This window comes from Haemaphysalis longicornis, unplaced genomic scaffold (genome assembly GCF_048455015.1).
Source record: "Haemaphysalis longicornis isolate Haplotype H1 unplaced genomic scaffold, Haemaphysalis longicornis Haplotype H1 scaffold_5, whole genome shotgun sequence".
Classification (NCBI taxonomy): domain Eukaryota; kingdom Metazoa; phylum Arthropoda; class Arachnida; order Ixodida; family Ixodidae; genus Haemaphysalis; species Haemaphysalis longicornis.
In genome coordinates this window covers 64,541,431-64,557,499 of record NW_027526385.1, presented here as the reverse complement: position 1 = coordinate 64,557,499, position 16,069 = coordinate 64,541,431, and the positions used below count along the sequence as shown (strand labels likewise).

Sequence of the window (16,069 nt, the reverse complement as noted above, 5' to 3'; positions counted from 1 at the left end):
CGTCCTGTCTCTTGCGCTGTTTCTAATAATGACAATGTAGGCCTCGAAAAAAAGAGAGTACAGGCGCCATTTTGAAAAGTATACTTAACAACATATCACATCAGTGTCATTTATCAAGTATTAGAAAAAAATACGCTGACTATCCAAACCTCTCTATATGACAATTAGAGGCCCACAAGGCGCCTGATCACATAGAGAGGACAATAGCACCGGTAGCATTAAAAGACCAAGGAATAGAGGAGACCTACATAGGACACTTGGATGACATACTAAAGGAGTCTATGCGGTAGATAATCGTCCACAAAAAAGCGAAAAGTTCCCAATCATAAATGAAGTAAAACAAGAGGATGCCGTGTAACAAGAATTGTTCGCAGCTTGTGCTGAATGGGTATTCATTACGGTTAAATTCAAGAAAACAGAGTTCAAAATAAGTGGGGAATACTTAAGCCACACGAGATTTGCCGACGACATTGTTTTTTTTTTCAGCGTGTCTGAAGAACTGCGGTAGAAAATGCATCGGGTCCAACAGTGAGAAAGCTTGGTGTAGGATTGAAAAATTACTAAAAATAATTTGAGCGAATGTAAATAAAAAATACATGTAGCCTCTGCGCTCTAGATAACCTAATTCCAGAACAACAAGGCGAATTCACACACCTTGGACAGCTTATCAGTGCCGATCCCTAACACGAAAGAGAAATCCGGAGTAGAATATGCATGGGTTGGGGTGAAGTCGCCAAGCATTTCCAAATAATGGAAAGTAAGCTAACAGTATTACTTAAAGAATGGTATACAACCAATGCGTACCGTCGGTGATGGCACACGTGGCGGAAACTCGGCGCATTACCAAACGCCTTGAATGAAACTTACATCAGCCCAACCAGCAGAAAACGAGCGCCCTCGATCAGGGAACAGACCAGGGTGGGAGAGCCCATAGTCCAACTTTAGCGAAAAAAATGGACTTGGACTGGACATGTAGTGAGGCGAAAGGACAACCAAATTGCGAGAGAGCAAAGCGAAAACAGTATATGACTATACGGTATCACCACATGGGTATTGTTGAAAGCGCATGCGGCCTTTCGAGTGGCTCGCTATTGCTCCGTCGTTCGAGCGTTCTCTCCCTAAAATATAGGTTTCTTGACAAACCACTTACTACTAACAAAGGCCAAAGTAAGCTTCATTGTGCGATGTGCGCGCGCTACGTAAGCGGGCTGAGAAGTATAATCGAAATTAGAACAAAACACCATTTTTTTGTAACAATTCATTCAATTTCTCTTGATTCCTTGGCTGCAGGGGCTACATGCACACTTGGTGCGCCAAGCTTCCAGTTTTCGAACCCCACTACCAACTTCGGAATTAACAAGTGAAGCGAAATGTGTATTGACGGCGGAGATGGAATCATAATTTAACAAATGTTTCCCTCGCTGAGTCATGTTTGGGAATAGGAAGCGATCAGACGGAGCAAAATGGGAAGAAAAAAAAAGGGGGGGGGGGGGCAATGAAAAATTGTTACCATTTGGAAAGTAAAGTAAACTAATTATGTTACTGTGACGTTTGATCTATGGTGACTCGTCCAATGCTGCTGTCGCGGGCCCAGTCGGAGCCGTTTTTATTAACGCAGTAGAATTTTTAGAGCTTCCTAAGCTTCCTTCTAAATTTCCTTTTACGTTAGCCTCTGGGTACCAGTTGAGAACTTGAGCTCAAAGCTTAACATTAGGTCTAAATTCACTACGGCACACACCCACCCTTTCGCACTGATACTGCGCCATTTGGTGGGGCACAGCCACTGGATCTCAGGAACAAGCAAGATCACAATTTTCTATTTCCCTAGGTTGTGCTTCTGCAATTAGCATGCTCGCAAAATGATCTAGACCTCAATAAATGTCTCAAATATCCACTTCAAAGTCGAATCTCACAAAGCATTTATTTACTAGGTTCAGTTCTAGCCAGCTAGGGACTCGACCTGAGTTGGCGTTGGTGATGCGTGATCCTTTCCAATTCAGAACGGCTTGGATTCGATTGTCATCCGTACTCAAATTTGCGGGATTTTTCAAAACTGAATTGCTTTTCTTCAGCTGTCTCAGCGCAGTGGGGCCTGTTCGTCAAGTTTTCCATTTGTTGGCCGCGCAGAATGCCGGATTTTGAGCCAACCGTTAACTGATGCTTTATTTCAATTCAATTCGGGTTCATTTCCTTGAAGCAAGTGGACGATTTCCTGGCTAAATTCTGCTTGAGCAGCTTATAAAGGATTTTATCATTTTTTGTTTTATAAATGATTTTGACTCTGTGCAAAAGCGCCAATACTGTTACAAGTGGAAAGTTATAAAGTGGAGAGCATGCGCAAAACATGACCGCGAAAGGCGGTGTGCTTTCTATAAAAATCTCCTCGGTAAATGGGCTCAGAGCACAATTCATCAAGTTGCGCACCTTGGTTCCACAAGACCATATCACGCAGCACCTAGGTGAGCGCTGTACTCACTTCAAGCGCAAAGTTTTTATGTTGACCTCATCCCCGCATGTCTTACACCATTTAGATTCCTCTTAAGGACCAAATTCCTGCGTACGAATGAGGTGCAAGCCACAGGGAATACGGTATCTCCCCGTTGAGTGTTGTGATGGTGTGCCGTACGACCTCATAATGGCTGTAGCATTGCATTCAATTTGGAGGTCGCGTATGGCTGTACGCCATGCGGACGTGCACGCCCAAACCGTTAGCAAGTATTTTGAAGAGCATGATTTCGATGTACGATATTGCTACAACCCAGGGTATAGAGCTGGAATGGTTGCCAATTTTGGAAGATTTGTGTACTTTTGATGTTTATTTTAAATCTTTCCGCCAGCCAAAGCATGGTCGGCGGTTTTTAACCTATCATTGACGCATTTGTGTTCTGGTGTTCATACAGGCAATAAAGAGAAAAAAATGAATGAGGTGCAAGCCGTTTACTATGGAAGAAAAAATGAAAGTTGCCTTGGCGATTGCCTTTCACCGGAGCTCTACCCAGCTACGCGCTCGTGATTTTTTACAATAAAAATCAGCTCAACTTTTATTTTTTTGTTGGTACAAAATGCGGAGAAATTGCCAGGTAGTTAAACGCCGATTGAAGCAAACACCGAACTTTATGGGAGGCATTTATGGCGCCCTCTTGTGCCACGCAAGTGAGAAAGCGTGTCGCTTACTCTTGTCAACGTTGTTCCCCTGCACCGAAAAAGAAATAACATTTAAATAACTGGTGATGTTGCGAAGAAATCAGAAGCAAGGGGATAAGTTTGTATTACATCAGGGGAATTTGGGACTGCAAGTGAACCGAAACAGGGGCGTCCGCATTTAAAGTCTACCGTGCACTGGCTCTAACGGATGAAGGCAAACATAGTGAAGGCGTAGTGGACTGCTGCTTAGAAAGCGTCGTCATCCAGTGTAGGCAGCTCCATATGCAATGAGTTTGACGTTGCATGGCCCGTTGTTAGGCTCCAGATTAAGGTAACCACAGGTATAACTTCCCCACTTAGGCTAAATACCAGTGACTGGAGCAGCTGTCTTGACAATTTTGCCTTCGCTTCACTAGTTCCCGTTCGGCTGCCACGTCAACATAAAAGACCAAAGTCTTCCTATACGTAGTAACTAAGTGAGATTGGTCAGTGACGATGACAGCTGCCGTAAGGAGCTCAAGCCCGATTAGTACAATTTTATTATCTACGACGGAAATGTACCCACAGGCAAGAGCACTGCGGCGTTAAGCTTACAACTTAGGCATCCTGGACCTTGTCGGCGCAAGTGTTGTTGAAATTTCTTACTGCTGTGCCTACAAGGGCATCGAAAATAAATGTCCCTACATCGAAATGTCCGTGCACCCAAATAAATGTCCCACACTGAAATGTCCGTACACCGAACTGTCCTAGACCCGAGCGGAGAGGGAAGGGGGGGGGGGATAGCGTTTACCGCCATCGTACTTTGGACCCTCATCTAAATTATCGCAGCCGAGGGAAGAAGGAATAACGCCTCAGTGCTACTTCGGGGAAGCTGACCCAATCATCTTCTTGAGAAGATTGTCCAACCTTACTTTACTTTAATTAAAAAAAATTATAGTCACCGAAAAGAAAATGACGCGCCATAATATCGCCCCGGGAGAATGGGACGGGGAAACTGACGTCGGGGCAAATGGCACGCGGGGATACTGCACGCGGGGCAAATGAGACACGGGGCTAACGTCGCGCGGTTTTCGCGACGGGGATTCTGCGCGCGGGGCAATCGTGATACACCCACTAAGAACATCCTGCTCATTAGTAAAATCCATTTGTCTCTCTCTCTCTCTCTCTCTCTCTCTCTCTCTCTCTCTCTCTCTCTCTCTCTCTCTCTCTCTCTCTCTCTCTCTCTCTCTCTCTCTCTCTCTCTCTCTTCTCTTCCTACCTAAGCTTTGGGACCATTTTTTCCGGGACTAATTTGTCCGGGACAGATTTTTCCGGGACCATTTCTTCCGGGACCATTTTCTCCGGAACCATTTTTTCCTATACCCGTCTGGGTATCATACGTAAGCGGTTGGTTCATTGTACCTATTTTTTGAATGAATACTTGTGAAATAAAACATTGTTCTTTGCGCCCATCTCGTCGAGCAATGGCTGCGAAAAAGAAACTGCGGTTGCACGCTCAAGCGCGTCATCCCCATTTCATATTTGCCGCGCTTTCGAGGCGCTTTTTCAAAGAAAGTGCTACGAGTTGTGCCGCGCCTCCGCCAGATGGCGCCACGGGTTCCGCGACCGAGTGAAGACGCAGTGAAACATCCCCCTCGCGAGGGGCACGATTATATGCAGAGCATTTCCGGGGGCGCACGACGTTAAGTAGTTTGCGTTACGTTAATGTTGTTGCACTTGTGGCAACTGCTGACGAGAGAGCGCTCGTCAGCAGTAATTTGAATGAGTCAAGGATATAAGGCGCGTCCGTAGCCTCCAATTCTGTGTCGGCTTTGTGGCGCAGTGGTTAGAGCACCATGTACATTGTGTTCCGCCCGCAGGGTCGAGGTATCGAAACGTGGCGCCGGATAGTATTTTTTTTATATAGTAGGGAGGGGTGCGGTGCGGACTACGGACGTCAACGCGGGTGACATCGTGAGTTACTGAAATGCTCTGCATTTAAAACGTTCTTTCAAGGTCAGTCTGTGCACGCATGTCTTTTTCAACCTGTATTTGTGTATCATAGTTCCCAGTACATCGGATATTTGCTTTAGTACCTAAAGGTGTATCCCTTCTATTACATATTTTCACGGGACAGGACAATACCCGCGCCGGCATGGCCCACCACTAATGATGACAATGAAGAAGATGGGTGCGGGGCGCAGCGAGCGCGGGCTCAGAATGGCTGCCTACAAACAGTCGTGTAAATACATCACTTGATCGCCTCATGGTTCGTGTCATCTGCCGCCACGTTACAATATCACTGTGGAGCCTACTCGGGTATCAAGATTCGGTGAGGGAATTTCGTCATGCGCGATAAAAACAAAAAAAAAAAGGAAAAGTTGCGTGATCATTGCCGCACCACTGGGTTCTGGTCGGGCACCAACTATAAGTAATCTTTTCGTTCTGCGACAGGCCTTGACGGCGGTTCCAAGGATCCTTTACAAGGAAAAACCTCACTTCGCCACCGTTTGCTGGAACGCCCTCATGCATAAAAGAACGCGTTCCGGTTCGTTAATCTTTGCTGTTGTTTACCCAGCCGGAGGCATCCACGGACCACTCAAGGTTCCCCGAGTTGTTGTTTGCCGTCTGCCAGCTGTGCCAAGATCTACAACTCGGGAAACCTTGTGCGGTCGGTGGCAAGCGTGGCAAGCGTGTCCTTGAAAGGATTCGTGGACGTCGCCGAAACTATTTTCTTCTGTACCATAAATGCTTGGAGAAACAGCAGCAAATATACAGGGTGATGCAATGATGCCCCGACGTGAGCGGCTTTAATTTGCAGCTCATTTATGTATAATGACATTACCATGGGCGCCTTGGCTCAGTCCGCATGCCAATTATAACACGTACTGGTGCAAACCGAGTTGTGGCCGCATTTTTTCGCGCTTGAAGCCGTTCAGTCACCAACGGGTCGACACTCTTTTGCGTGCAACAATGATAACGCTGCGTTCTGAAACCTTTCGACGCTTTTTAGATTTATTTGTTCCAGCACTGTGTTTGGATATTACCTGAACAGGCTTGCGAGGGAAGGTGCAAAAAGGTGCATCACTTGTGAGGAGCACAGTTTCTAGCTTTCACTACGAAGGAAGCACTTAGAGAATTTTTAGTGTTTTAGGAGGGCAAAATGTTTCGTCCGCTTTATGTCCCTTAACCCTAATCGCGCAGCTGTTTGCATTTCGGTCGTACACAGTTCATGTTTCTCGTATTTCTCTCTGAACGCAGTATTCTTGCTGTTTGAAGCACGCATCATAGCGTAACGTATTAGTTAACTGATAAAGTGCAGATGATCACTTGAATGCTTAAAATGTGGCTGTTAATTTAGATAGCCTTTTAATTCCCATACAAAGCGCGAAGCTTAGCTCATTTGTGAAATTCTGTTTCTGCGTCAAATTAAGATCTAAATCAATGCCTTTTACAACCCCTAGAACACAAAATGGTTTATATTTCAACAAAGCGTTTACGATTTTCTACGCCTGACCGTTCATTGTTCGAAAAAACCTCTCACCCTACATCTAAAAAGCTATTTTATACCCACCCATTGTTCGTGTGCCTTTCATTGACGTTTTGAAATTTCCGAATTATAATTTCTTTAAATACTCATCGCTGGAACTAGTGCAATCGTTAAGGGAGCCACCTTATAACATTTATTTCGGGTGATTTACTAGCATAACACGCGCTGTTATCATCTTCAATGGCATTTTGATTCCTAATTTACTGTATCATGAATTATACCGAAATTCCATAATGTCTCATCCAGCCAAACCCTCAATACAGCATGGTATCATTTGTACGCACGTCGGTTGAACAAATATTTAAGAATGATAAATTTTCATAGAATCCAAGCCGAATCTAGGGCTTGGATTCCCGAATCTAGGGAATGCAATGCCGAAGTCTTTCAGTTAAGCGAATATAACAATAGCGAATTGTTTAGTTCAACTAACTAGGTAGGTCGACGACGGCTCATTTTTATTGAAGTTCAGCATATTCTCGGGCCTCTTCGCCCCGAAGAAGAGTACGAAGAACAAGACCCAACGGTAGAAACGGCAGTTCAGACAGAGGTATATAATTCCTGTGACTGTAGCGCAGGCTGTTGGATATCTTATAAGAGTTGGGAGGCTTTGTGTCTCAGCAACAAGCTGTGCCAGGCGAAATACAAAAAAAAAACATGGACTTTCTGGGCAGATTCATAACTTTCGCGCTTTAAGATCTCCAGTACGAATAAAAATTACAGATTACTCTAAAGGTGAAATGTGCTACTATGTGCTGTTATGCATGTCACGTAATATCGACGCACCTAATAAATTGAATTTCCCACTTCCGACAATTTCTGCTGTGCCCTATGCAGCTCCGTATTTTTTATAGTAAACATTCAGTTTATTGAACTTAAAGTTTAGTGAACAACTTCCTTGGTAACCGTAAAGTTCACTCAAGTTAGACAAGTGCATTCGAATTGTATGGCATGCTTGAGTACATAACTTTAAGTATGGGCGTGGATTTCCTAAATTATTTCAGCACCGCGGATGGTAAGCATAAAAGTTCACGCTATATGACACAAAGTTTAGGCAGATGCGCAGGAAATCTTTCAGCAAAAATCAATTTCTAATTGTTCTGCACCGCTGCATGCTCTTCACAGCCTGTCAATTTATTTTATTCGCCATTACCCCTTGGAATAAACTCCATTATAATCGACGTCACTGTGAAGCCTAGGTTGTGAAGCCCTTCCGTATTGCATTGTGATAATTGTTATTCCCATAAAAACTGATTGCATATCCGAAAACAAATTTATGCTCCTGATAATAATCGATACCACTCTAATTAGTAAAGCGAAGCTTTTAATGCCTCACTGATTGAATGTGTCGCATCAATAACACAATGCAGGAAATGCAACTTTCCTGGAAATGACGACTTTTGTGGTTACAGTGAAAGTAAACTGTGCATCCGGGGGTCGGACTAAAACTTGGTCCCTCGCGCTATGAAGCCGCGTCTATTCAATTGTGTCATTACGACATGGTCGAAGCATCCTGGATTCAGAGAGGGAAGCTTGGACGTGCAAAAGTAGAAAAACTTTGCACCCCCGTTCTAATGACGACGATGGTTCAGCGCCAAGTTTTCTTCGTGCGAAAGAAAATGTCGAAAGATCAATGTCAATGCCGCTGCAATAGAAAGTTGATTCTGCGTGCGAGTCAGGTCGAAGCTCAACGTGTCAAAGTCCAAACCGCGTGCGAGCCAAATTCTAGATTCAAATTCTAGATTCAAATTCTAGATTTAGATCGCGGCTTTATCTGGAGTCTCTGGAGATACAGAGGACACGTGCCACACTTAATCGGAATGAAAGGTCCCTCCTCCCGTCGTACACGCGCTGGTTACGTCACGTGCTGAAGAGAACATAAGCGTGCATCAACTTTCATTCACCCCATTGTGATTGATTTGATTGATTGTAGGGTTTAACGCGCCGACGCAACCCAGGCGATAAGGCGCGCCGTAGTGGAGGGCTCCGGATTAATTCTGACCACCTGGGGATCTTTAACGTGCGCTGAAATCTCGTGCACGTGGGCGGTTTTGCTTTTCGCCTCCATCAGAAAAGCGGCCGCCACGGCCGGGAATCGAACCCGCGACCTCGTGCTCAGTAGCGCAACGCCTTAGCCATTGGGAACAAGGCTTCCGTAGCGAAGCCGAAACGTATTGTTGGTTGTTATTTTAAAGTTTTTAAAGTTAACAGTTTCTTTTGATCGGCGTTTACCTTTTAAGTCAACATGTTGTCTCCCGACCAGATGGGTTTCCGTCAAACCGTTGACTTCAATTCTAGATTCAGAGTGCAATGAAGGAATCCCTCACGATAAACCTTCGCGTTCAACCATCGGCGTCGTTAAACGCAAGGGTGCTTGATTATCTGACCGCCTATTTTTAAGGGATGACCGCTGGCACAATATAAAAGGCGCAGTAACGGAGGTGTTTTAAGGGATTGTAAAACGGGGCCCACAACTAAAAACATGCGCTTTTGCAATGTGAGAACTCTTCACTCAACACCACCATCATCCAGCTATTCAAGAATTGTAGGCTCTCACCTCAGCAGCCACTGCCCGACGCTGTATAAGACGCAGGTGACCAGAGCCAAAATCCATGACTCGAAGCCAATTTCCAACATCTCGGCAGCCGTGTGCACCCCTCTGTGGTTAACCGGGAGAACGACCAAGAGCCACAGTGCCAGATGCGCCTGCCCGACTAGGCGGCGCGTCTGAATGCACTGCCGGTTATCGGAAATGGCCTTGCAGGACAGACTGCGCCCGTCGGGTACGTACTTTCCTCCCCTCCTTTCGTTTTGTAAGCGAAGCGTATCTTTGCGTAACACGAATGGTTTTTCTGGCGTACGTGGGTTTGTCTGGCGTAGCGGTTTAGACGCCACCTCTATAGCGAAGCCGTCTATATGACTAGTTTTTGAAAATTCTTTCTTCCGCAGTCAGAGTGACGTGGACAAAAAAATTCACGCATCTCCACGAAGTGAATCACGACGAGTGGACGAAGCACTGGGGATCGTTTTTACTGTAAATCACCCGCGACATTTCTCACTCGCGCATGTAAATGAGTGACAACGCGTGTGTACAATAAATACTCCGGGGTAGCTTGTTGCCGGCGTTGCCGTTTTGCGCCGCTTCCCGAGCTCTCGCCTCCGGGGTAGCTTGTTGTCTGCGTAGACGCCGAGCCGCCGCATCTCGCACCTTACGTTCGTTTTCATCCGTGGCAGAAAAAGAATGTGCGGTCTGTAACGCACTTATATACGCATTTGCACCGCAGCGCGCTCTCTCTCTCTCCCCCCCCCCCTCTCTCTAACCTTTTGTGAATATTTTTATTTTGTTCTTGTTAACCGTTTATGAATCTTTTGTTCACAGATGTTTCGATTTACACGGGGCTGTGCCGTGAGCACGAACGGCGGACGGACGCCGGACGGACAAGCCTCGGTCCTAAGGTGCTTCGCCCCTAATAATTTCCCATCTAGCGGGAACGCTAACCTGATAGGGAGCCCTCCGTAGCTCTTATCGACACAGAGGCGACATATCATTCAAGGGGGTCTTGCTGAAGTACCCTACACGCCGCCAGTTTGTTGCCCGGAAGCGGAAAACATAGGGGCCGCAATTTCGGAGGCGAGAACTGCGCAAGACCCACTAGTTCTCTTGCATATGTTATCGATGTTGTTGCGGACTACAACATCAGTACTTAAAGGGCACTGCAACACTTCCTTCAACTTCTTTCTAAGTCTCAAATGCTGTCATAACGTAGTCAGCACGATCATCCAGTACGGAGAGTGGGGGATCACAAAGCACCTATACCAAATGTCACTGCTGTACTCCTACCATAAAATATAGAAACTTGGTCAAGAGATCCTTCAAGCTTCCAGGGTCTCTGCGGTGTTTCAGCGCTCGAATGATGTCATTCGAGTGATAACAGGGCTTCAAAGGGGGCTAGTTCGTGCTTCATAGCTGGAGTGGAAAGTGCCTAAACCGTGCACAAGCGAACCAGGACCAGAACAACGACACAGGACGAAGCGCAACTGACGAATGATTTGTTTATACGCATTGTTCACAGTTTAAGCGATTTCCACTTCAGCGATCCGAGCGATGTAACGGCTATCGGCTAGCTTTCTTTCGTTTGCAGCAATAAACGCATTCGATAGCCAGTTCTAAGAAAATCGCCGTGCAAGCAAAGCAGGTACCGGAAGGCTTATTTTCCGCTACGAGGAACGATTGGGGGGCGGCTTTGGGCTGTCGTTGACTAAAGATTTTGGACTGCTTCCAGGCACAAAGAAAAGAGGAAAAACATTTATCGAAAGGGAGGTGTTGCATGATTGCTTTAAATTAAGGACCGAACCGAACTGCTTTGGACTGCTTTGGACGGAGCTCACGGTGACCGCAAGCAGCTTCGAATTAACCGAACTCCCAATTAAACCAGAAGCACAATAAGAGCATTGGTAGTGGTCCGCAACACGTCTCCCTTTTTGATTTCGTTGACAATCTCGACTTTCGTCGGCAGTTCTCGCGTATGATAGGTTTTTCCCTGATAGTGCGGACTCATCACTAAAGTCGAACCCTGAAGCGACTAGCAGGCAAACTACCCTCATGGAGCTGTGCGCAACAAACAAGGTTAAGGACATCAAAACAAAAAGATGCGTACGCTGGCGCTAATCTCAACTGGGGCCCCATTCTCGACTGCATAAATTCACGGTGGATTCGTCACGTTTTTTTGCGTAAGCAACACCTAAGCAATGAGTGACGTGATGCACGTCACTGATTACTTACGTGTTGCTAAAGCGTAAGCGATCCGTGACGGAGTGCTCTGACGACTTGCAGTGTAATTTGGCGCTTAGCTCATAAAAATCACAACCAAGGTATCAAATATTGTGCATAAAATATATAAAAACAGTTGGCATGTATTATAAAAATTAGGATGGCTGCGGCACCGGGCAAGAAAAACACGTTTCATCGGGTTAAAATTGGCGTCAACACCATAAGCCGATCAAGTTAAGTTGATCCAAATGGAAGTGAACGGGGGATGTTAAGAACATCACGCAGTCTTTTTTGCCATATTTATTTACTATTTCAATCGCTTTTAGTAACATAGTTGAGCTCTCTGCATCACAAGCAAGCTTTGTTGCGTTATCACCCCGTCGCCACTGCCATGCTATTGTCTGCTGCTATGTTACAAGCTTATGGCGTGATCACAGAAAAAGACGACCGTGGCCATCGGTTGTATGACGCGGCAAGTGCAGCAAAACGATACACCTCGTAACGGCAGAGCGTACTGATGCCTCCGATTCACTCAATCGTCAAGCTCGAACTCAATCAGCGCCGTTATGACAAACAGTCAGTTTTCTTTGTTATTTTTCTCTTGATTTCGATCGTGGGACCCCCCAGCTTCCTAGTAGGAGTGTGGACAAATGCCATGGCTTGTACTGCCCGCTTATGTTGCTCTTACGCCAAACAAATAATTTTTATTTTATTGCCAAATATAAAAACAAAATATGGCACATTATTTGTGTGCTCCGTCATCGCTCACTTGTAAACAGCCAAAACTCTTAAAGCAGCTTTAAACCACGCATCCTGCAAAACTGCGCCTGCTGGAAATTCACGGGGATTTAACGGCGCCATAGGTCGATGAAATGTTTTGCCCTATTTTACGGTGACAGAAGACGCCATTTGCAAGTTGTTAAGTAACATCCCGTCACTTTTACGCAGGCTGAAGTTGCCAGTCTGGAACGTAAGCGTTCCCACCAACTATTTAAATTGAGTCACGTCTTCTCAGCCAATCACAGAGAGGGCGGGCCTACGTTATCATTTCCGCTGCATTTCTAATTGCTGCCTAGCCAGCTTCCAGGCTTGAAAGTATCATCATCATCACTCCCCCGCCACACCTAATATGCGGCGATTTCAATGCACACAACGAAATTTGGGGGAACGCACAATCAAATTCCCGCGCAGCAAGACTCGCCGAGCTGATGATGAAATATTGTATAGAGCCACTGAATGACGGCAGTGTTACGTTCCTGAAAAACGCAGCAATCCGCAGCTGCATTGATATTTTGTTTGTATCAAGCCATTTAGCACGAAAATTTGCTTGGAGAACAGTTTTAGAAACGAGAGGGAGCGATCACTATCACGTTCTCATATCCTCTCCCAATGCGGCTGTGCGCCGAGGTGGAAGGAGGATCCAACTGACGCACAGGGAAGCCCACAAAGCCCACGTAAATCACAGAGTTACGGCGGCAATTCCAGACGACGACCTGATTCCAACCATGACCAACTGCCTTCAGGAGTCCCGCCGATCTACGGTCGAGCGCCTCAACGTGAAGACAGACCAAGGCTGTGAAAGATTACGAGCCCTACGCAGGCGTGCGGAACGTAAGGTACGACGCACAAAGAAATTAGAAGACGTTCGAGAGGCACGCAGAATGCGGAGGCAGGTAATACGCCACTTGGAAAAATTTAGCAGACCGTGATGGCGGGAATTCTGCTCAGAACTGGACGTTCGCAAGCCTCTGTCGCGAATTTGGCGCGTCGTTAAGGGAGTGCGCAGCGATATTCAGCAGCTGCACCCATTCCGAGTGCTACCGCTGCACGACGACATTTCACCGAAAGAGGCGGCTGAAAAGTACTGTAGTTTACTGTCTACAAGATCAGTACCGCCGACACGCCCCACAAGTGCCCCCTCCGAAGTCCCGTTTGCGGCTTGCCCCGCCATCGATTTTCCTTTTTCCATACACGAACTCAACGCAGCCATCTCCGGTTCCAACAAACGTTCTTCGCCGGGTCAAGACGAAGTAACCTAGGACGCCATTTCTCGCCTGTCCCATCACTTTCGACTGCGTCACGTGGAATATTGCAATTCAATCTGGCTCTGTGGCACAGTACCTTCCCAATGGAAACTAGCTAAGCTAGTGGCCATACTAAAACCTGGTAAACCACTAACGACGTATGACTCTTTCCGGCCAATAGCGTTGCTAAGCTGTGTCGGCAAAATTATGGAGAAAATGATATTCAGAAGAATGGCCTGGTTTATTGATAGCAATAAACTCTATCCGCCTCAGATGAACGGCCGTCGCGAAAATAGAGCAGCCGTATACTGACAACGTGATTTCACTAGTTTCATCTCTGGAAGAAGAATTACATAACAGATATGTTCTATTGCCGTATTTTTTGACATTAAATCAGCATTTGATTCAGTTTTTATGATGCCATTTTGACATCCCTTGCTGCTTTTGGATTTGGTGGAAACCTTTACGTTTGAATTTCAAGTTACCTGCAAGGGTGACAACTTTTCATCTCCTTGCCACACGGCCCAACTTCCTACTATACTACTACCCGCCGCGGTGGCTCAGTGGCTAAGGCGTTGCGCTGCTGAGCACGAGGTGCGGGTTCGATTACCGGCCGCGGCGGCCGCTTTTCTGATGGAGGCGAAAAGCAAAAACGCCCGTGCGTACGAGATTTCGGCGCACGTGAAAGATCGCCAGGTGGCCAAATTAATCTGGAGCCCTCCACTACAGCGCACCTGATAGCCTGCGTTGCGTCGGCACGTTGAACCCCATAATGAATCAATTCCTACTATACTATCCAAGAAGGACTACTTCAAGAAGCCGTCTTGAGCCCTCTGCTATTTAACCTTACTCTTATCCACCTAAAGCGAGTCCTCCCTCCTGGTGTCCATGTCACACTTGATAAAGACGATATTTGCATCGGTAGTGCGTAGTTATCGCGTCGTACCCCGCAGCAAAGACTACAGAAAGCTCTCGCAAAAATATATGCGTAACTTTCACCCAGAGGACTCCACCTATCTTCCTAGAAAAGTGTCGCCATTGCTTTTACTCGCAAGCACATGAAACGAAACTCTACGAACGCGCCTTAGACCCTTCCCTATGAATACTTCAGATGGTGCTGCCGTTTAGGATAGGCGAAGCGAAGTAGCGCATCATGATGCGCATGAGCGCGAGAGTTGGAGCCTTGACGCCAGCGCCTTCGTGTACGGGAGACGCACGTGAATTGATGCACCCTCCGCTGTCGCGTTGTTCCCATGACCGTTTGGTGTTTCAAGCTGCTGTTTCAGTGCATGTCATTTTTTGTTTTATTGTCCCGGAATACACCGGCTATTCTTTTGATTCTTGCGTGTCGGCGTCACTTCGTCTGGCGCGGTCAGGCTCACGAACCCTTAGCACATGAAGGAGGTTCCTTCAACATTCAATAGATCCTTCGAAGGCACCTTTCTCTTCAGTGTTTTACCGATTCCTGTGAAAGAGGATCGTAAATAGGCCATGTAAATACATTTGCGCGCTTACACTCGTCTTGTCCCCGTGCACGTGGATAAGCAGAGACTTGAGAACTGCAGTGAGATCGCCAAGAACCCCCCCACTGGGCGTAATATCTGCCTGGAACTCCGCAAATAGTGCCTCCACAACAATGAAATTTATTTTCCGTTGTTGAACCTCTGAAGTTTGATCCAAGCGTTGTTTTCGGTGACGCCAGAAGTGCATATGTAGCAAGCTCGAGGTCAGGCTGAAAGTAAACAAAGAAAATACACGGGGTTATGAGCTCATGAATTTATCGGTTCCTGAGCACATCGTATGTTGCACGGCCATGATAACAGTCACTCGACTTCAACTGCGTCCGCCACACGGGGCCACACAGAATGAAAATAAACATGGCGTATCGTTTATTGATTTATGAAAGAATCGTGACGTAAGTATATGATCCCCTCTTTATGTTTATAAACATCAGTTAATGTCTTAAAATATACATGCCAGCAAGAAAACGGATCTACCATATAGATATGTTTTGGCAGGTTTTTGGCCATCTATTGGTGTCACGGAGTTTAGAAACGAACCAGTTCATCGCGCTTGCGTATTGCCATTTTAACTTTAGAAATATTTTCTTTCGGTACAAGCCGCCGTTCTCGAATCGTACCACGCAGACGCACGCTACATATGTATGGCTGAGTTATCTTCCGTAATGAAACCAGCAAATTACACTGTGATAAAAGTAAACAACTCACGAGCCTTTTTTAGGGAAAAGTATATACGTTCTACACGTTTGAAAGGAATCTCCCCATGTAAATAATTCGGTGAAAACGATGAAACCAAAAGAATCAACTCATGTGTTGCTTCATATTAAACTTATCGGTATCTACTGCATCATTAACGGCCTTCTAACATCTCCTTCCCTGTTAGCAGTACTCTGACATGGGTATCCTTTCTTTTAAAAATCATGAGCTGAGAGACCACCTTCTCCCGGGGCCCAAAATTAGGATACAAATAAAGTTTATTCTTTCGTCTCCTCCTGCTTATCCATTCCATTCTGTGAAGGAGGATGACCACCGAAACTTTGTAGAACGCAGTACAGGAATTGTACATAACCCGGGGGGAAGGTGT

General features: G+C 46.0%; 1 protein-coding gene across 1 annotated transcript in view; it reads right to left on the bottom strand.

The window, feature by feature from the left end:
- LOC144138338 (cytochrome P450 3A5-like) overlaps nt 1-9,407 on the bottom strand; it is a 47,883-nt gene extending 38,476 nt beyond the window's left edge. The window contains exon 1 of the mRNA XM_077670571.1: nt 9,228-9,407. Within this exon, the coding sequence (XP_077526697.1) occupies nt 9,228-9,307 (80 nt within the window). The 5' untranslated portion in view covers nt 9,308-9,407. The remainder of the gene's footprint in view (nt 1-9,227) is intronic.
- Nucleotides 9,408-16,069: the final 6,662 nt, after the last annotated feature.